General features: G+C 38.1%; 1 protein-coding gene across 7 annotated transcripts; it reads right to left on the bottom strand.

The window, feature by feature from the left end:
• Nucleotides 1-216: 216 nt before the first annotated feature.
• On the bottom strand, nucleotides 217-21,813 carry LOC122642031 (CCR4-NOT transcription complex subunit 3). Of its 7 annotated transcripts, none has more exons than XM_043835418.1 (17): nucleotides 21,592-21,813; nucleotides 21,339-21,470; nucleotides 15,220-15,357; nucleotides 14,841-14,891; nucleotides 14,222-14,311; nucleotides 13,994-14,140; nucleotides 13,678-13,788; nucleotides 13,504-13,572; nucleotides 11,957-12,727; nucleotides 7,101-7,262; nucleotides 5,352-5,514; nucleotides 5,116-5,261; nucleotides 3,751-4,029; nucleotides 3,517-3,651; nucleotides 2,816-2,997; nucleotides 1,652-1,764; nucleotides 217-393 (listed from the first exon to the last, which is right to left on the bottom strand). In XM_043835418.1, exons 1-16 carry the CDS (start codon nucleotides 21,682-21,684, stop codon nucleotides 1,698-1,700), a joined length of 2,736 nt encoding a protein of 911 aa, XP_043691353.1. In that variant the 5' UTR covers nucleotides 21,685-21,813; the 3' UTR covers nucleotides 217-393; nucleotides 1,652-1,697. The 7 variants fall into 7 exon arrangements, with proteins under 7 accessions (XP_043691353.1, XP_043691352.1, XP_043691354.1 ...); XM_043835417.1 differs by having other exon boundaries at nucleotides 11,954-12,727; nucleotides 21,592-21,812; XM_043835419.1 differs by having other exon boundaries at nucleotides 11,954-12,727; nucleotides 15,220-15,336; nucleotides 21,592-21,812.
• Nucleotides 21,814-22,451: the final 638 nt, after the last annotated feature.

Raw genomic sequence — 22,451 nt, 5'->3', positions numbered from 1 at the left:
GAAATGATTTCATTCCATATGGTTTCCAAATGCTGCCAAAGGAGTACAGCATGACAAACAACAATTCAAATGGGAGGTAATAGCTTGGGAGAATTGATTAGTGAATTTTGGAAGCTATTGTAAACCTCACAAAATTTCTAAGCAACACATTAGGTTTAGCTTCCCATGCCTGACAATAATAACTGCTTGTCTAAATCTTGAAAGGGAATAAAAAAAAAAAAGAATAAATGAACTACTTTTTTATTATTGAAAATTGGAGATTCATTACAAGTCACATATTTGAAATGGTTACACACTCAACAATATCTAACTCAATGCAGCTAATGGATGGCGGATTCCCATGTCATTTCTCTAAATGAACCAATCAATTTGTATGCTGCTTTTGGCGATTACCTGCAAAAAAATTCTATAGATGTGTAAGACAAGTTTATAAATCTATAATATTCAACCAAATGTTGAAAGAAATTACATATGAATATGAATTGGAATAACCACGCAAGTGCACTGAACTCTCATACGACCAAAACAGACAACTCAACTCAGCTTTATCCAACTAAATGGGGTCGGCTACATCAATCTTCTTTCACTAATCAACTCTATTCAAAGCTACATATGACCAAACCATACTCCGTACAAACAAATCCAAAAGAAAAAATTGCAGAAAGCAAATTCCGGTATAACATTGACAGGGGGAACAAAATTGAGATGGCTGCAACTCTAAACACAGATGATGAATTGCTAGGGCTAAAGCATCTGTTATTCAGAAGAATTAGAATATCTGTTATTCTTAAGAAAGGATTGTGGGAATACAGTAAATAATGCTATTTTCTACAGAAATCACCAAAAACATCTGTGCTGTCCACCCAATGCTCTTAACTAATTGCCCGCAACCTATAATGCAGCACTACAGAAGTTCTATGGAAGGCAGCCTTCAGGCTGTCTTTGTTATTTGAGAGGCACTAGTGGTTATTCAATATATAGCAAAAGTTTGGAACTCAAGCACGCTTTTTTTATGCAAATTTTGCCGGTGATCTTGACAAAAGGGAGGTAAACTACGGGTTATGCATTTCGGTTAGGGAATTGTCCAAGTAGTTGAAAATCAAAGCTTCAATCACCTTATGAATGTGCTAGGGGTGTTGTCGACTACCGAGGCCAAGTATATGACGTTGACAGATGCTTGCAAGGAAACGGTGTGGCTTCAAAGTTTAATGCGTGAGAATATGAATGTGCTAGGGGTGTTGTCGACTACCGAGGCCAAGTATATGACGTTGACGGATGCTTGCAAGGAAGCGGTGTGGCTTCAAAGTTTAATGCATTAGAACGGTATAAACTGACAACCCATGGATTTCTATTTTGATAGCAAGGGTGTTGCTTGGTCAAGAACACGGTTTATCACAAGAGAAAAAAGCATATTGTGGTTAAGTCAAGAAAGTAAACAAAAAACGCTTGAGAAGAAGAGTTGAGATGAACAGTGACACCCCAAGGATGCACATCCAACGAATGGGCACTTGCTCAATAGACTTTGAACTATTCTTCTCAACCTTCAAATGTCCAATCAGAAAATGAATCAAATCGCAAAAAAGAGAGGTCCAGTTAGAGGTTGAAGGTTGAAACTTATCAAAAGGATGTGCATACATGGCGTCTTACATACCAAATATTTTGACCGCATTATCATGGTTCCGGTCTTCTGCACATTTCTACACACCAAGTTCATCTTCAAGGTAACTGTACTCGAAAGTGAACTCAGTCTTGATCCTCTGGCACCTGTTTATTGGCAACATGCAGACAAGTTGTGAGAACCAAAAATTACAACATTTAGAAAAAAGAACTGGATCTTCTCTCTCTCATTTTAAGGACAAACATTCAAGGCTACAAATAAAAATAAATAGACACTATTTTCCAGCAGTAAGATTAGGGATGTTCATTCATAATTGCAGAGACACAGGCAGCAACGAGAGAAAGAAAATAATAAAAGGCACATTATGGTTGCAAACTAACACAACCGAAAGTCGCAGAGAGTACCATGAAAATTTTCAAAGGATGGGAATGGACAATTTATACCCCTCCAGTCACCCACTTATCAGCCCACAGATACCCTCCACTCTCCACTATGCTCTCCTCCAATTAGTAAACCAACCAAGAACGTCAAGGAATATTCTCCAACTATCAATCTACCAATATGAATTTCATGAACAGGATGTCCCACACCCAAAACAACATGCTAATCTTGTACTTTGCCATGAACAACTTGGAAAAGAAAGAAGCACAACAAAGTATTGTTAGATGTCAATCCCATTGTATGATATTCCGTAGGCCTCTAGGAATTGTGATGGGCATCTGCTAAGCTTGAGGGTGGATACTTAAGGCCCAGAAGCTTCCCTTTTTTGGATATGCATCAACATGTAATACAAGCCCAAAGGCATGAAACATGCAACTCACCTGCCCCTTCCACTTTTTAAGGTGGCTAATCTTGCAGTGATCTGAGATCTATAACTGTACCGCTAGGCCATTCTTTCAGTTACACCTGGAGTGTCACCCTAAGGTGTAGACCTCATATGCTTTTTAAAATACAGAAGATGGATACCCAACACAAACACAATATTAAATTATTTACATTATTTGAGTAGGCATACTTGAATCAACACAAAAGTTTTTCAAAGAATAGAGCACCACAACTCAGATAAACAATACCCAATTTGTAAGTACACAGCTCAAAACACTGATCAATGGCAAAATTCAAAGTACAAGGGAGAAAAAAAAAATTAAAAAGATCAATCGTTCTGAAAAAGTGTGAAAAAATACATATTTAACATACCATCCATGTTGTAAGTCATCATTGGCAATGTGAAAGTCAAAGTATACATAGGTCCCCTGTTCATATTCATCAGTGGTAACTTTTGGTTCCTCGTGCCGTTGGAACCATGTGTTATATTTCCTGTGGTATCTCCATGATTGCTTTTTCAACTCTCTTGCAGCCAAGTATTGCTGATAAGTATTCTGCACATTATCTTCAAGTTAAGAAAAAGCTAAGATAATATAATCACAAACAAAAAAAGGGCGTACCCAGTGCATGAGGCTCCCACCGCTGCAGGTCTGGGAATAATATAATCACAAAACATTGCATCATAAATAAAGAAAAAGAGAAGCAATTTTTGGATGGAACATGTCTTGTGCTCAGAGCCTCAGATAGAGGGAACTCAATACACTTTCACAACCAAATAATTTGCTTCATAGGTAACAAAATATGTTAGTTAAAAAATTTAAGTATACTAAGTAGGCCCTATGTTTTCCTCTTCTTCTGAGGGTTCTCACCTCTCTTCAATAAACAGTCACCCCCCCCCCCTTCCCCACCAAAAAAAATTAACAGATATATCATATGCAATGAATACACTTGTCTAAGTAGAAATCTCTGCATGTGACAGAAATGTGAGCATCTAACAAGACCATATTCCAGAAAGTGGAGCATTTTTCTTAGCGACAAAAAACTAAAGGGATACTAAACACACACACAGATACCTGTTGATAGTAAAATGCAAAGAACAGGGTATCAGTGCCCAATGTGTCAATACCCAGTCGCTCCCAGAAGGCAGGATTATTGACAATGGGTGCCTGCACCTGAGGATAGCTCAACGGGGTCACTGCAGGGTGTCTCTGTCAGCACAAAAACAATGGTTGGAGATTAACATCATGATTCTGCAACCAGTCAAATTACACAAAAAAAAACAAACTATTGAAATGAAAATCTCATACAGGAATATAGCTCTTTGGACGTTCTGAGTCTTTGGGTTGGGGAAGCTTGTAGTAAGCAGCCTCAAGCATCTGCAAATTGTACAAATGATCATGCATCCCCCCAGAATTTGCAGTTGATCCACTGAGGTTATCACCGATGGCACCAAGGTCAGAAACACTTCTTCGACCAATGACACCTAAGCTGACTGAAGGTTGATTGGATTGTATAGGTTGACCAGGGGAGAGATCAATATCTCTAGGCATTTGGGCAGGCTCAATCAAAGAGCCAGAACCTCCAGCCTGCAATGTTCAAGTAAAGGTACTTATAAGTCACAATAACTGAAATAGTAAGTGCATAATCATCGTAAACCATTGGTCACATACAACACAAAACAACTAGGATACCTATAACAACCAAAAAAAAAGGTTTTTAAGGTGCTATAGGTGCAGAGAACAGCAGTTAAGCAACAGTTTTGAGTGATCTGATTTGTTGAGATGAACTGTGGTTAGAACCAAGAAAATGGGGTTTGGGGCTTTCCCCCATACCAAAAAAGCAGTTAAATTCACCTTTCAGTTCTTACTTATAAACTTTCCACTTCTGTTATCTTTTCTTTTCCGGTAATCAGCAATAAATCTATATATATATATATATATATATATATAGCCGACCCCATTTAGTTGGGATAAGGCTGAGTTTGTTGTTGTTGTTGTTGTTGTGTGTGTGTGTGTGTGTATATATATATATATTCCGTCCGATCTTCAAACTATCGCATGCACTCGCTTAGCTTCACTTGCTTTCTGGGCCCGGTGGGAGTGTAAATATATATATATATATATATATTCATTCATGCAAGAAAAGAAATATTTACGAATGATATGGCTTTCAGAAACCCCGCAAAACAGGTAACTATATACCCCACAAATAACATCATCCAGTTTGTGTTTAGACAGTAGTTATAACTTATAAGTCATATAACAGACGATTTGTGATATAAGATTCACTAGATTTACTTCAAACAGTATACAGACATGACTAAATCTGAACTGACATTGGAACGGTAAAGTAGGACTAATGGGTTCTTAGAAGCAATAAAAATTATCAAGCTAAAATTTATTTGATTTATTGCTGTTCTGTATTTCTTCTTTGATTTATTGCTGTTTTCTTCATTGTTTTTGGATTTTTCTGGATCCTCCCAGGCTCCCATTTTAAAGCATACCAAATGTCCAAATAGGAAACCAATCAGAAACAGCAAGAATTCAACACAATCACCCCATCTTCAAAGTGTATCAATACGAATCAACAGGCATAACAAAAAATTGAAGAGGGATGTGGAAAGTTAAAAAATGCTCATAGTAAAAGACTAAGCCACTAAATATTTAACATACAGCTGCATCAACCGAATATGAAGTCTTCATATCATCCTCGTTCAAGAGATTCTTGTTGAGTCCAGAACTGGTAACAGGTTCAACACTCGCATCATCAGATGAACTCTGCTGTTGCTGCTGGTCCTCATTTTTCACATGGCCAACATCTGCATCATGAAAGAACATTACTTTCTTTCCTTCTTCATGCAAATAAAAGGTACAGATTACAACTTACAAGTGAAGGCGTATGGAAATACCCGAATCTTTTGGTGCAGGCGAGTTAAGAGCATGCTGAGTAGATTGCTGATGGATAGAATTTGACTGCTGTAGAGAGTTAGATGTAACAACATTGAGACCCGGAGCCTGAACTCCAAGGCCCATTCCAACTTGAGACTGTAAGGTTGAGTTTTGAGAATTGAACTGCATAGGCTATCAATTGTTTAGTCATGAAAATTAAATGTGCAGCATTGAAATGTACAATGGTTAAATATCAACATAAATTTAATAAAATTTAAGTACCAACACCAAAGCAAATTGTATAGTATTTTATGTTAAGGTATGTGTTTCAAAAGATAAAAATGTTACTCCTCTCCAATTCACCAAAAAAAAGAGGGGAAAGGGGGAGAGGTGCAGCTTGGACCATCATCAGCATGTACACAAGTTTGTGCATAAGTGTCATGCTGCTAGATCCCTTTGTTTCAAATGATTCTGGTCATGCTGAAGGCAGGTCTTGAAATGTAACAACAGGAATGAATTAATCGGTGAGAATTGCCTTTAACATCTGAGTGCCATGGAGAACCTTTAGGTTGCTTGGTCCAACATCCAAAGTTTCAAATAAGTAACATGTTATCAGAGTTAAGGCAAAAAAACACAAGGTACAAACCAACACTCAAACATGCTATCCAGCAAACTTTTATCAGGGAAAGTGCGAAGAAACTGGAGGTACAAAACAATGCTCTAATATGCTATGTCAAGAGCAATTAAATATGGATAAATAAACAAATACAAATAGCCCCCAACATCAATGGAAATATACAATGTAGACGCAATTATTGGTCAGCACTCTGCACAGTACCATATGAATATTGGTAATTTGGTGCTACTCCAAGGTTTATGCCGACAAATCGATTTCTAATCTATCCTATCTTTTCTTATCACTCATCTATCTCAAACATCCACAACTCAACAACAATCATTTAATGCATGTATGTATTGTTTCTTGATTTGCCCCCATAAAGAATAACTGGTCTAGTAGCCATCTTATAAAATTTCCCCTTCGATTATCATTGTGTGCACTAATCATACAGCACTCCAGAACAAGGATAAAGGCTCAATCACATTGTCAATCGTTTATCCATTCTGGCATATCTTAAAACTGCAAATAGAAACTCCTCCCCACTTCATGTTCCTGATTCTATTCAGTGAAATTCCTCTTCAGTGTCTGCTTCCCACGGATGATCAAAAAATACAACAAAATGAAGGTGGCTTTGGGTATCTGTTAACCATCAGGCTTACCTAGTCGCTTTCTCCCACTTCCTACTTTAACAAAGCTGCATTCTTACAATAGAACAGAAAAGACACCCACGCACATTAAGTAAAACAATAAACCTAGACAACAGTGAATCCAGAGAACCTAGAAAGTTAAAAGATTGGTGGAGGAAAGGAGGTTCAATCATATAAACCTGAACCCAGCATTAATTTACATTCTAGTAAAGGGAGGGTGGCTGAAGGAGAACCAATAGTAAAACACCCTAAAGGAGTGATTGAAACCCCTGTTACTGCAGAAACAAGACCTGTCTCATGCTGCATAACCAAAAGGGAAGGTGAAGCCGTTGAAGGAGGCAATAGTTTAGTTATTACATCCATCACAATAAAGTAACAATGACAGGTCACATTGTGTTTATGCATTTCAACAATTCAATTAGAACAGAAAAAAAGAACACTCAAGAGGTCCAAATTGAGATGGCAAGATGGGGCAAGTAATGCTCTTAAATGAGACTAACGACCTGCTGTAGGAGTGAGCTTTGTGGTTGGGCAGAGAACTGCTTAAGATTTCCTGCAGCAAGATGAGAGACATTAAGTTGACTTTGCTGCTGGACCTGGTTGAACCGCTGCAAAAACTTCTCTCTCTGATCAGGTGCAATTTCAGTTCTTCCACGAAATTGACCCTGAAACAAAATGGAAAATGATGAAGAAATAACAAAAAGATTTCATTAATTTCAATTCTGAAATGCTCATGCAGTAATGGTTGAATCAATTGAGTATTAAAATCTTTTACAGTCTCGTCTAGGGAACTGAGTTTTAAATGTATACATAGAGAAAGCTGTGTGCAATGAAAAATGCAAGCATGATATGGGGAGGATTTTTTTTTTCTTATTTCAATAAGGAAATTATCTACTCCATCCGACTAGGCCCGGGTTCGAATCTCAGGCAAACCATTATCATTTGGAAATTTTTATTAAAAAAAGAAATCCAATCCTTATTCAATATTCCATTTTTTCAATGCAACTCAATTTATATTTATTTACATCACAAATCATTCTATTCTGGTGGATATAGCTATAGAGCTAATCGCTCTATATGCTGTGATATTGGTTGACAGTGGCATATAAGTCATTAGTCATGTTATACTGTTGATTAGCAAACCTTCAGTTATCTATTTTTTATTTACTTCAGTGTGCTTGGGAGCCCCTGATGATTAAATAAACCAAGATTTACCTTTACATGAATAAATGAAAACAATTGAAAGATCAAATTAATTAGTATAAAACATTTTTTAAAAGACAAGATTTACAGCCCGATTGTTAGAAAATGACACAAATATTTTTTTGTGTTAGTTTTCTTTCTTCCAAGAATTATCTCTAAAAACAGGTTTTGACAAAAAATTAGGGCTTTTTATTGGCTCATCAAAAAGAGCTAAATTTTAGAGGACTTCTTCCCCACCACTAGAGGGGAACTCGGTTCCAGTTTCAGCACATTCTGAATGAAAGTGCTGCAACTTCAAAACCCGATTCAGGTTTTAGCCCAACTTGGGTTTTCTACTTACTCATCTGAAGTTGCTGATTTTCGGAGGACTCATTGTTCACCATGATGCAGATTCATCATCGAAATAGGCTTATTTCTTTAGAAATAAGTCTAGGGTTGGGAAATATATATGTTGGGCCTTTGATCCCAAGGGTTTTTTATGTAATAGGCCACTCTAATGGGCCTAAACTAGGGGTACATAGGTTGCATACGGGATTAGCCCAATACTTAGTTTATTTTTATGTTTTTTAATTGAACCGGTTCATATTGGTTGTATCCAATTGGTTCAATTTAAGTGATTTAATTAAGTGTCTTGTGTTTTAAGTTATTAGGGGTAAATAGGTCTTTTAACCTTTTAAAATTTTAAGTTGTTTTAATTAGGTTCCCCCCTTCACGATTTAAGTGAGGGAAGAGTTTAAATTGTATTAGGATTTAGCCTTTTATTATAAAAGTTCAAATCGTGGGAAGCTCCCTCACAAGTTTTATGAATTAAAAAATCGTGTTTGCTGCCATTGTTGCTGCTGCTGCTCCTTGTGAGTGTTTGCCTTGTAGTTCTATCAAGGACGAAAGGGTAGGTGGATCTCCTACGACTCCTTACGCCGTGACGGCTGGGAGGGTCCCTAAGATTGAAGGTGGTTTTATCTTTCTCCATTGCTCAAGTTCATCTTCAAGCTGTTGTTACTGGAATTCTGCAACAGCCAGTAAGTTATTTAATTTTCCTGCAACATTCCTTCTTATCCTAATCCTCCAATCTAGCCCTAATCCATCCCCACTGACCTCCACTAAACCCTAGATTGTCTAGAGACTGTCTAACCCTATTCTACCATCCATATCCTTTCAAACTTCAAGCATAACACCCCCATGGTAGCCCCTACACTCGATCCAGATTACTGCTCCCATTCCTAGCTCAAACCCTAAAATCCCCTCATCTCTACGAAACCTTAAAAACCCCAAATCCTTCCTAGACCTAACCAAGCATCAGAATTGCACCAAACCACAGCCGTACCATCTCCTTGTTGCCCCTAGGACTCCGCTAGAACCCCTGCCCAGAATTCCCACTCCAAACCCTAAATTCACCCTTTTTCCTAATTTTCAAAACTCGAAACCCTAACCCTAAATTTCTGAATTTTAATTTTTTAATTAAAACTTCATCAAACCTATACCATTAGCTTCTCCTAGACCGGCCTACTAAAACCATATAAAATTTGACCCCATTCTCATAAACCTAACCCTAATTTTGCCCTAATTCCCTAATTCTTCCCATTCGAACCAGCAGCCCCTTTTAGATCTTGTTGCTTGGCCTCTAGTAGGATCCTTCTCCTATCTAGAGCTACATTACATGGGATATTGTAGCTCTTCCTCTAGGAAAGAAACCAGTTGGGTGCAAATGGGTGTTTATGGTCAAACAGAAAGTTGATGGCAGCATATAAGGCAAGACTTGTGGCTAAAGGATTCACTCAAACCTATGGGATTGATTACCAAGAAACCTTTGCCCCAGTTGCCAAGCTTAATACAGTGAGAGTTTTGTTGTCCTGTACTATAAATCTAAGGTGGGATCTACAGCAACTTGATGTAAAGAATGTTTTCCTTCATGAAGAGCTTGATGAAGAGATGTACATGGAAGTTCCTCCTGGGTTCTCATCTGACACAACCAGTGGCAAAGTATGTAAGTTGAAGTGTGCTCTATATGATCTCAAACAATCCCCTAGAGCTTGGTTTGGCAAATTTCATAAGGCTATGACCTCTGTGGGGTTCAAACAGAGCAATGTTGATCATACTTTGTTCATCAAGCGCCATGGCAACAAGGTTACAATTCTTATTGTATATGCTGATGATATAGTTTTGACTGGGAATGACAGGGAAGAAATGAATCGTCTCAAGGAGTTTCTCGGACGTGAGTTTGAGATCAAGGATCTAGGACAGCTAAGGTATTTTCTTGGGATTGAATGTGCCAAATCATCAAAAGGCATATATCTTTCCCAGAGAAAATACATCCTGGACCTTCTATCAGAGACAGGGTTGTTGGGTTGTCAGCCTAGTGAAACCCCTTTAGAGGCTAACACCAGGCTGAAGGAATGTGATGGAGAACCAGTTGACAAAGGTCGTTATCAGAGGTTGGCAGGTAAGTTGATCTACCTATCTCACACACGACTAGACATTGCCTTTGTTGTGCGCCTGGTAAGCCAGTTCATGCATGATCCCTATTCCACTCATATGGAGGTTGTTCTTCGCATTCTTCGATACTTGAAGTCAGCACCAGGAAAAGGAATTCTCCTATCTCCGCATGATCACTTTCGAGTTGAAGCCTATACGGATTCTGATTGGGCTGGCTCCTCTGATCGCAAGTCTGTGACAGGGTATTGTACTTTAGTTGCTGGCAACCTAATCACATAGCGCAGCAAGAAGCGAAATGTGGTGGCTAGATCAACCGTCAAGGCTGAATTTCGTGCAATGGCCCAAGGTATTTGTGAGTTGTTATGACTTCGAGGGATACTTCAAAATATTGGTGTACCTATTTCTCTTCCCATGATGCTACACTGTGACAACAAGGCTGCAATCAGCATAGCCCACAACCCAATCCAACATGATCGTACTAAACATGTAGAGATTGACCGACATTTTATCAAAGAAAAGCTTGAGAGTGGCCTTGTTTATATTCCCTTCGTGAAGTCTGAAGATCAGCTCGCTAATGTGTTCACTAAAGGATTGAGTGGAAAACTGTTTCATCCTTTTGTATCCAAGTAGGGCATGATAGATATCAATGCTCCAACTTGAGGGGGAGTGTTAAATTGTATGGTGTATACTGTGGGGGTATATGGATACTTTTCTATGTATTTTTTCTTTTTAGTCATAGTAAGGTTACTTGTGTAATTTGCCTCTTTGAGGCTTCTATTATAAATAGAAGCTTGGGTTGTCTAATAAACTACTCAAGAATTTCAGCTCTAAACTATTTCTCTCATCTTCCAACAGTTTTTCACACTTTTAGACTAAAAAACGAATCAAGGAGTGCTAAAACATCATCCTTTAGATCATCCATACTCTTCATGGCTATAGACGATTACAACATGTAAGAAACCTCATCTTTATAACAATTTCAATTTAAAGCACTTGATACATTATTCACCATTTTAGTGTTTATGCATGACACATGTTATATATTGCTTATTTATATTGTTTTTTGTTCCAAAAGTGTATTTCCATGTGTATCTTGACCATTTCTATGTGAATCTGTATTGTTCGATATGTATCTCCGATACGATACGTCTCTTAAAATCACCCGACCGATACGATACCCGATACCGATACTTTAAACCCTGGTTATTACTATAAATACCCCCCACTCCTTTCCTTATGCCATTATTCTCGTCCTTATTTTGAATCCAGAAATACCCTCATACTATAACAATTGCTTCTATTTGAGTCTTCATTTTGTTTCTTGTATCAAAAGGGACCTACATTATTCATATATTTACAATTCTGCCACTCAATTCTTGTCTTGAGCTATTTGGTGATTGGATTGGCCCATAGTGAACCCAAGTAACATTTTGTGACCTGGGTGCCGCATCGAGGTGAGCATTAAGATCAAGATTAATTCCAGAGGAGTTGTAAATACAACATTGAACTTCTCCAAACTAATGGATGAAAAGACTGAACCTCAAGCTGAGATGGAGAAATAATAACATTCAGTAAGGTAGAGAAACATAAATACAACAAGCGTAATCCTTATGAAACTAAACTAGCGGATAATAATGTAAATATATGTTTGGAGCTTCAATGGATAGATACATTACAAGAATAAGATGAAACATGAAAACAGAATGATAGAGAGGCATACCACTTCATTCTGATTCTGAAATGAGCTTCCAGGTCTCCATTGTACCCCGGGAACTACCGAGGGGGAGAAAACTCTCCCACCTATAACTGTAGAGTCACTAACATTATTAGAATCTGATGAACCAGTTCCTTCAGCCTTAGAGACCTGTGGCAAAAGAATTCGGTTACTTAAGGGGGAAACCAGCGGTTGCACAATACCACTACTTCCAATTCTCTCATCAGCCCCTAAAATATTTCTCTTTGCAATTTCAGAGGCGGTAGGAACTGCACCAAGGGCTCCATTGCTAGGGATTGTATTTCCAGGACTTAAGGGTACACTATTTGATGGTTGGCTGGACATAACACCAGGCACAGAACCTCTACCAATACCCCTTCCCAATCCAATCTCAGCAAGAGATGGTGAGGATCTTCGGCCTGGAAAGCTTGCATTCTCATCTTCCTTCACCGAGCCAGACAGATTTATTGGTGATGGAGGAACAGCAGAAACTGAGTTATCCAGGACGCCTCGAACAGAACCAGCACCCGAAAGTATTGCTGAAGCAGTTGATCCTACAGCCAAAGTACGTGCTGAAATATTGCTGCTAACAGGTGCTGAAATGTTGCTGCTAACAGCAGCTGAATGATTCCCTGCAGGTGTTGATGAAACAGAACCCACAACACTACTTTTAGAAGGGGGAGTTCTCGGGACAACATCAGAATTACTGTCCTGGGAAGCTGTTTCTTCAACTTGATCCTGAATTGAGTTACCCTGTTGAGTAGTAGATGCTAATGGTGCCTAGAAATGAATCATCAAACACAACACTACGTTAAGCAAAGGCAAGAAAACAGCCAATTTGCAGGTCACCAAGAGGAACAAATAAGTATAGTGTAAACACACTACAAAATCAGTAGTACTTCAACAGTAAGCATCAAAATGGGATAATAAAATAAAATTTAAAAAAAACTCAAATCACCATTCATTTCATGTGCTAAATCCAAACAAGCAAACAAAAAGGAACATGGTAGGACAGAACAACACAGATATTGAATAAAAACAACTAATAAAAATCAGCACGCATGATTGTTGTACAAAGCACACGTGGAACACATGAACAATGAAATTTCAGCTGTTTTAGCTACTCTATAGTATATCCTAATCAACAAAAATTAAGAATCCTTCACAAATTGGTTGCCCAATAAGAAAGTAGGATCCACCATTAGTTATCTTCTGGCCAATCAGAAAACTGAGGTGAGATAGGATGGATCAACAAAGTCTTCTAATGGGTTATTTCTAGAATAAGTCAGATGTTTCCATTAAACACTGATTAAAGGAGATGTTTTCCTGTCGAAAAAACAAACACATACACACTTCCCACCTCAATATTCCTCAATATGTGCCAAGACATGCTTCTACATGCTTTTTTTTTTTTGGGCCAGGGGGGGCGGTTTGGAGATGGGGAGGTGAATTACTTTTATCCGGAGTTCAGGACTGAGTACCACATGATCATTCAATTTTTTCTCCCTAGTAATGTCCTTTTTTTTCCCAACAATGGAAAGTACTTAAGTACATACCGATACTTGAGTTGTTGAAACTGCTAAAGAAGTCTTCAATCCTAAAACTGCGCCAGCAGCACTAACACCCTATCAGGAGAAAAAGTGTGACAATATAAAATGTTCAGAGTAGCGTCTTTACTTTCATGGAATCATAACGATCAACCTTGCTTATATGAAGCAGAAGGAGCTCACCTTAACAAGTCCAGGAGGAACAATTGTAACCAAATCTTCAAGGGACTCCAAATTATCTAATGGTAAAGAGTTGTAGAGCTCATCAACATCACTAAATTCTTCAAAATCCTCCTGCAGAAATAATTGAAAAGGAAAACCATATGTATTACTACTAACAAATGATCCAAGACGAACCATTTACACAGATCATGCCAAACATAGAAACCTAGAGAGGAAATGTAGTCATATACTCCAATGAGTTAGAATAGCCAGGAGATGGGTCATACTAAGGATGACTAAATAAATGAAGGGTATCCCATCATCATTTAGTACAAACCTGATTGCGTTCAACATAGTCTTCTAAGAAATCTCTGACGTCATTAACTTGCTCGGGACTCAATTCATCATTATCCAGCAGCCTCAGGATCAATTCCAACTTCATTATATGAGCTTTATGCCGAACAATAGACGTCTCCAAATGTGTCTGCAAAAGTAAGATTAAGATTATTCACTAAGAAAATGGACATAAGTCATCTCAAGTAAATAGTTTTCCCTCCCAGCCTACCAATCGGGGTGGCCTTGTCTTTCCTTTCTTAACAGAGAGCCCCTCAATCTCTGCTTCAAAGTGATCAACTTGAGTCTCCAGCTCCCCAACCTATGTAAGAAGACATCTTTAGGATTTACACACATGATTGAAATACAACATCAAAGTACTAAATCACAATCACATCCAAGTCAATCAATATAGAAAATAAATATATATAAACTTGAAATTTGATACAGGAACAATGATGATGTAGACTCCATTTCAGGCAATCAACCATTGATAAATCCTTCATAAATACAAATGATAGATGCCTGTGCTTTTTCCTTCTTTTTTTTTTTTTTTTTTTTTTTTGGGGGGGGGGGGGGGGGTGGCGGGAAAGAGGGTTGGGGAAAGAACCCAATGGCTTCAAACCACCCATCAGTAATGTACTAATGTATGCATCACCAAACACAGGCATGATTATTCACAGACCAGCCATTCAACAAAAAACAAAAGAACAGTTTGTTGCACCATCATTGGTGACACTTTGAAAATGAAAATCAAGTAGCTGCAGATTAGTATCAGAGTGAATACCACCTTTTCCAAGTTCAGAAGATGGACAGAAAAACATATAATGATAACAGCTGTTGATCCATACCACATTGTTCAGCCAATCCCTTGTCTCTGATTTAGCTTTCTCTTTGGGATCCTACCACAAAATATTAGAAGAACATTCAATAAAAATATAGAAATGAAACAAAATGTGGATTGAAGAAAAACTTGAGGCAAAACAAAAGAGATAAAACTAGGTTAAAACTCACAAATGACAAATATAACTGGAATACTATCAATATCAAATCATTTTGAATCTTTTCATTGTGAAGAGATGGATGAGAAAGAACTCTGTCCAGTACTAGTTTGCAATTAAGAGGATGAACGCATATGGAGGTGCGTACTAGTAGTCTATTAGTAATTTCATCTTTAGAACAATATTTGACAGTTTGCATCCATGTGAAAGTAGGTTCAGTAACACTTACAGTTTTGGGTTGCTGACCCAACCCTTCTTTACTGAAGGCTTTCGTCTTAGTCTCTTTTTCACAGACCTTAAATCTTTCCATTTCACGTTCAATTTGCTTGCGAGCATCCAGCAGAGCCTGCTCATAAGAGGCACTAACCTATGTCAACATATATCAAACGAAAAATTGATTATTCACAGTTCATACTTGAAATACCAGATAAATAATATAAATTAAAACATTCCAACTGCAAAGAACATACACCATTATCAATGGAAAATCTATTAAAGAAGAGCATTACCCACCATCAACCGAACAAAATAAAGTTCAACCATGAAGACATACAAAGTAAGTTTTCTGAGGGAACTAAATGCATTCTTGTACATATAAAATGAATGACAAAAGAAATGATCATCATATATAAGTGCACTATTATATTAATCACAAACACCAACAATAATATGTCATAGGGGCAAATGTAAAAGAAAGGACACTGCCATTATCAGACCACATAGAGGGCTAACATGGCCAATGCAAAATTTTAAAACTATCATTCAAAAAGTAATATGGTGCATTTAACCACATCATTGCTATATCCTAAATTCCTAATGTAAGCAATTTCCCCCTAAAGTCACAACCTTCTTAATTTTTAGATTAAATTGCACCAACTTCTCATGAATAACCTTAATGACGTCAATTGATACAGCTAACACTCCCTTATGACCCAATCCCTACCAAATTATATCATTTGAACTCTTTCTGATGTTTTTCGCAAATCAATCCATGAGAAGATTTTCTCTCTGTTAACCAATACGCTATTGATAAAAACAAGAGCACAGCCTCGATGCTTGATCCCTTGGCTGCAGCCAAATTGAATTTCTGACACTCAACTTCTCTGCATTGGCTTTTTCTTCCAGTTAATGGAACAAATTTAATAATACTACTAAAATGTTGTACAGAGTGGTTATGGTTAACCATAGAAACAAAAAAGTATAGGAAGCCAGCATTGATGTCTTTGATGAATTGACAAGAAGTCTTGCCAGCTTAGGTCTCGAAATTCTTTAAAGGCCCAAACCACAAGTCATGTCTGATGCAGGTGCACTACCTTGGACCGATCCAAACCCACTTAGGAACCCAAACAGAGATAAACCGGGTCCAATTTGTGTTTTTGGCTAGTAGGATATTTTAGGATTTTTATATACTTCTACTTTGGGATTAACATGCAATATTTTATTTTGATAGCTTAAGTAGAAGATAGCGACTAGGATTTATTTTACTAATTAATTTGCGGATCCAAATTAGAGTAGGTTTCCTTTTCACGTTGGGTTTCTTTTTATTTAAGTACATGTAACCGTGCAATTAGAACTCAGATTTGAAGAATGAATTGAGTTTGTGTTAAGAGTGCCTGTCTGGCTTGGTGTTGTGCGATCCTTTCTCCCCTCCTTGTGTGATTCTTTCTCTCCCCCTGCAACTCTGATTCTTCCTAGATTTTCCCCTCTTCTCCTAACCAGCCCTCCACCAATGTCTTTTGTAGTGGTATTTGATATTTCCTCCCCTGGAAACGGCCTCTCTGCAAAAGTAGGGGTAAATGGGTAATGCTGTGTACATTATGACCCACCCCAGACCCGCAGTGGCAGGAGCCTCGTGCACTGGGTAAACCCATGTGGGGGTAAAAGAAGTTGGAAATGAGGATCTTGAGTATGGTATAAATACTACTTACCTAATAAATTAGAGGTGTAATTAGGGTAACATAGGGAAGTTAAGATGGAAAAATTATCAACAATTAACATGATATATGGAAATAGAAAGGCCGAGACATGACAATTTTGACGTACATAAGATCGCCCCCCCCCCCTCAATGAACCTCTAGAACATATCCTCTCAATGTAGAGTGGTTTGTATGGCATATGACCCCAAGATTCAACAGCCTAGAACAGACCACCATGACTTTTTCCCTGATTCAGTGTGGAGCAGACAGCAAAGTGGAAAACTATTTTGGGAAATTTCACCAAATGCTGTGACTTCCTCTAGTTCATAATTTGAAAACTCGTTTTGGTAGGACTGTCGATCAAACAGAAATTTGGCTGAAACAATGTATTTTTTGGCATACAGTTTCAGTAGGCCGTTTCGGTCGGCAAACGGCCATATTAGACTCCAATACTTCAGGGAAACATTGTTTTAGCCTATGTAAACATATGTAAACCTTCATATTGCAAGAAAAGTCACGCAAAGTGGTGTTTTGGATTTGCACTCTTGGTTGATAGTAAACGTCGAACACTACTGTATACCTTGCGTAATATTGCCTACCATACACATTGTTTTAGTACTAAAAGATAGAATAGCCTAATAAAAGAAGTAAACTATGCACCATGAATGAAGAAACATAATATTGATTAATTATTTATGAAATAGTACAAACTACAAAGTACAGTTAACATAGACACCTAAGTCCCAAGCCTCCCAACAATACAATATTGTCTGCTAATACGATCTATGACATGCTGGATCAAGTCCACTCATGGTCTGATGGAGCCGACGTGCATTTTCGTCCAATGGCATGACTAATACATGTCACGTCATAGTGTTCGAGAAGAAATGCTCATAGTCCACAACTGCCTTGTAAATGGCCCCATCTACATATTGGAGGTAAACAGCCATTTTGGGGTACAAACGGCTGAAATGACCAAAATTTTCAACCAAATGATGCAGATCCAAGCATCCACGAGCTGAAGAAGCCACCCTAATCATAGGGTCATAGTTATTTTAGCCTTAGTTTATTTTCTGCATTCTATACTTAGTTTTTTTTCAGTTTAATTGTAAACTTAAATTGAACTGGTTCATACTTGGTTCAATTTAAGTGAAATGATCCTATTGGCTGATAGGTTCTTATTTCCTATTGGTTACTTAGGATCTCTTTAATTTCAGCTGTTTTAAGTGTTTTAAAACTGTTTTAAGTTGTTTAATTATACCCCTCCACGATTTCTAAAGAGGGGAGAGTTGTAATAGATCTAAGACTTAAGCCATTGGCCTATTATATTAATAAAATCATGAGAAGGCTCCCCCACATTATTCAGACTTCAAAAATCGTTTCTGCTTGTTGCTTGTTTGCTACTGCTGCCATGCTCCTTTGAGAATGAACCTTGTGAGTAATATCAAGGTGAAGGGATTGGTGTACTCCGATCGACTCCTTGCATCTTGTAGATCGGGAGGTTCTGCTCTAGTTCTTCTCCAAGCTGCTGCCATTGGAGAATCTCAATTACAAGTAATTTACTGTTTCAGCATCCCATTCTTCTCCTATTCCTCTAACCTAAGTCAGACGATCCTCAATACCATCCCCTCCATTAATGCTACCTGATCCCCATTAAACCCTAGGTCTATTAAACCCTAACTCATTTTAAATCTGTCCAGCTTCATTCCTCCATTAGAGTCCCACCAAATTTGGACCATAGCTCCTTCTTAGCACCCCTCCACTCGATCCTAGGTTCTGCCCCCATTCCTACCTCAAAACCCTAAAATCCCCTCATCTCTATTAAAACCCTAAAATCCTGTCTAGATTAATCTAACCATCAAAGTCACACCCTGCTACACCTGAACCTTCATCCCACCGGTCCTAACACTCGCCCAAAAGCCCTAGTTCAAATTCCCATCCTAAACCCAGAAACCCATCGCTCTTTCCCAAAACCTGAAACCCTAATTCTCTATTTTTTATTTTCTCACGCAAACAACATCAAACCTATATCAATAGCTGCCCCTAGATCTGCCTAGCATTACCATCTATCACACTTAGCCACTACCCTAACCCTAACCCTAGAATTGACTTAATTCCCCAATTTTGCCCAATCGGGCAGCTGTTTAGGGAGGTCCTGGTTCACTTGGCTCCTGGTAGACCTTTGTCTATCTACTTATCTAGGACTACATTACTGAAACTGTCGAAATTTTGGTGAAACGGTGCATTTTTTGTAACCAAAATTAGGGAAATTTCTAAAGAAATTATGTTGCTTCTGAGTTTCGCCTCCTATTTCGTCTCAAGCATGTCGAAACTAGCAAAATTTTGAACCACGCTCTAGTTATACAGAAGTACTACTCCACCAAAGGGCACAAGTAATGTCTATTTTAAAGGAGCAAAACCCTCTGAGGAAGAACTTGAAGAATGTGTGACCCAACCGGAACAAACACAAGTACATAACTGCCAAGATGAATGATTGTTTTCAATAAAAAAAAGAGGGCGTACCCAATGCACAAGACTCCTCCACTGTGGGGTCTAGGGAGGGTTATAGTGCACGCAGCCTTACCCCCACTTTCGAAGAGAGGCTGTTTCCAGATGAGCAACCTTTACTGTTGCACCAAGGCCCGCCCTCATGATTTTCTTCAATAGACACCCTTTAAAAATCTAACCAAATGAAGATAGATTTCAAAAGACAACAAAGTCTCCAACAAAAGAATCCCTCTTTCCCTTCTTCCAAATATCCCAAAATCAGGCCAAAAAAATTAAACTTCTACAAGATTTTATCTTCGAAACCAAAATGGATAAAGGATTTTCCAAAAGGAGACAACCCTACATTGGCTCTCATCAAAGAGTTGCAATAGGCTTCATCTAAAAATCAAACAGATGCAGGGGCAACCTGATGCAACTGATATACATGCATCCTTTGAGAGAGATCAAGCAGGAGCAATAGAAGAGAAGTTACACAGGAAGTGGGACCACCCCAAGGCCATAAGTAGATCCCCTTCTCCACACAAGAATTCTGGAAAATAAAGAGTGACAGACTTGAAGGCTTTAAGTTTGTAATTTCTTCTCATTGACTTATGTTTGTGTGTTGGGAACAGATCAGTCATATACTACTAAGGGGGACCAACCTGTCTTTTGTTTGTTGGTTGTATAAACCATTTCTTTTGCTTGTAAGGTTGTATTGTCTCTTACTTGTTAGGGCACCCATACATAAGCCCACGATTTTCACTAAGACAAGTAAAAGACAATACTACACTTACATAGAAAAGACATGGTTTAACCAACAAACAAACAAAAGACAGGTTAGTCCTCCTTAGTAGTACACAACTAATCTGCCCCCAACAAAACAAACATGAGACAAAGAGAAGAATATACAAATTTAAAGCCTTCAAGCCTATCACTCTTTATTTTTCAGAATTCTTGTAAAGACAAGGGGATCTCCTTATGGCATTGGGGTGTTCCCACTCCCTAGGTAACTTCTCTTCTATTGCTTTTGCTTGATTTTTTTCAAAGGCTCATGTGTATCAGTTGACCGATCACCAATTCTAGTACCCCATGGACGCAAACATAATTGTCGAAGCGTCTAGGGCCTTGGACAGCTTGGTCGCCTTGCATCTGGAACCCCCCTCCAACACCTTGGGTCGCCTATATGCCGTACAACTATGGATCCAAAAAAAAGTCCATGAGATCCTTTAGGAAACCCACATACTAGATGATTTTGCTTTATTGGCATTATTCGTATCCCATGAGAAACCATATGCTATTGAATCAAATTTGGTCACTAAATTTTCTTTTCTTATCTAGAAAGTTTTTTCAATTTCTTAAAGTCTCCTCTCATAGCCAGAACACCATTATTTTAATTGAAAATTCAGAACGAGCTCTAATCCAAGCCCTCTATCTTACTCTAAAACCGATTATTCTCATAATATAAGCAACAATTTTTTTGAAGGCAACAAGAAAAGGTAATATACAACCTCCAGAAACCGGTTTTTCATTAACAGTTCGCTACACCCATTTCTTGAAGAACTAATAAATAGTATTGTAATCTAGGGTGATTTCTAAAGCAACTTGGAGAGTTTTTCAGTAGCGGCAAGTTATAAAACGTCCACCAAAACAATCATTGAAATGAGAATCACAAAGGCAATCCCAACGACTAATTAATTAGCTAAAGGGAATCAAACATAATGACAAATTGACAATAACATGGAAATGGATGCCTCACATTAACTATCTCTGTATATCAAAAACTGTATTTACCCATGTAATGTGCTTCAGTTTTGTGGTTTAACTGATCACATTGTAATTTCGATTTTTATGTTGTCTCTTTTAAGAATTTCTACTAGCCCGGAAATTTCAAAAAGGAACCACACTTTAAAAAAAAAAAAAAAAAGGGAAAGTAACAGTCGCTAACCTTCTTGTCTTTGATCTCACTCGACTGTATCCATGTCTTGATCTGGTCTCGGTATCTCTGAAGCTTCTTGATCTCTTTCTTCAAATCAGCCTCGAATTTCTCCTTTTGGTTCGCATTGTCAGTATCGTAAACCTAAACATCAAAAGAACCATCAGTATTGACTAACGAGGGAACCGAATCACCCTCCAATAATGTAAAGAAATAATTCAATAATCGTAAATGTATTCCTCGGTGCATGTTCCTTCGAAGGGACCTTGTTCCAGATGCTGTCGAAGACATCAACGCCTTCTTGGACCTTCTTGAGGACCCGATCGATCTCTCCCTGAAGCTTTCGGCTAGCTCCCATGGTGAAGCTGAAGAAAAGTAGCCAAGTACAACGAATATGAGAGCTCTAACATTTAACAGTGGAGTTTCGATTTGTATCTTCTAGGTTTCTGCTTTCAGGGCTTTCCGTTCCAGCGCCATAGTGTGAAGAAGAAATAGGATTTGTTCGTGATCGTAGAGCTTCGCCGATGGAGGTGGGCCCGTGTTAAGACAATCAGAACCGTTAATAAGCGTAAAATCCAAAAAATGATCGAATCGTTTTAACCGTTGGATGATTAGAATCTTTTGATCATGGACTATTCAATGGTCTCGTTGTGAGGAGATCGGATGGCTACGAATTTCCTAAATTGGCATCCCCGACTATCCTTCTGACCAGTTTAGCAATTTGATTTCTACAGCCAATGAGAAGCAACCGAATAAACTTTGACTGTTTGACTGCAATCCGTATACAATGCTTTTCATTTTTTGAGGGTGGTGCCGTGGTGGTAAATTATGCTGCACATCTTGGCCCATTTTGAATGGGCTCATAGGGCCTGTGTAAAATATTAAACCCGGTTTACCATGTGGTTTCTAAGCCCCATATATTCAACCCTAAAGGGTGCCAATTTAAAATCAGCACCGATACCGGACGTTAAAATTGAACCGGCAAAAAAAGTTGTTTTCTTTTATTTTCTTGGCTCGATCTTAGTTTTCGTTTAGTAAAATTTTATTCTATCTGGTGTCCATTATTTGTTGGTTTGAACCAAATCAAATGAAGTGTAACCCGTATAAATCGAACCCGACCCAAAC

The sequence above is a fragment of the Telopea speciosissima genome, chromosome 10, assembly GCF_018873765.1.
Source record: "Telopea speciosissima isolate NSW1024214 ecotype Mountain lineage chromosome 10, Tspe_v1, whole genome shotgun sequence".
In the NCBI taxonomy this organism is placed as follows: Eukaryota; Viridiplantae; Streptophyta; class Magnoliopsida; order Proteales; family Proteaceae; genus Telopea; species Telopea speciosissima.
This window is presented reverse-complemented; position numbering and strand designations above follow the sequence as displayed.

Bases quoted from the DNA above. Each gene is read 5' to 3' on its own strand.
- LOC122642031 (XM_043835417.1), bottom strand. From the start codon at position 21,684: ATGGGAGCTAGCCGAAAGCTTCAGGGAGAGATCGATCGGGTCCTCAAG. The intron at 14,892-15,219 runs GTAAGTGTTACT...ATTTTGTGGTAG, and splicing joins TGGGTCAGCAACCCAAAACT to GATCCCAAAGAGAAAGCTAA. The intron at 5,515-7,100 runs GTCGTTAGTCTC...TAGCCTATGCAG, and splicing joins AAAGCTCACTCCTACAGCAG to TTCAATTCTCAAAACTCAAC.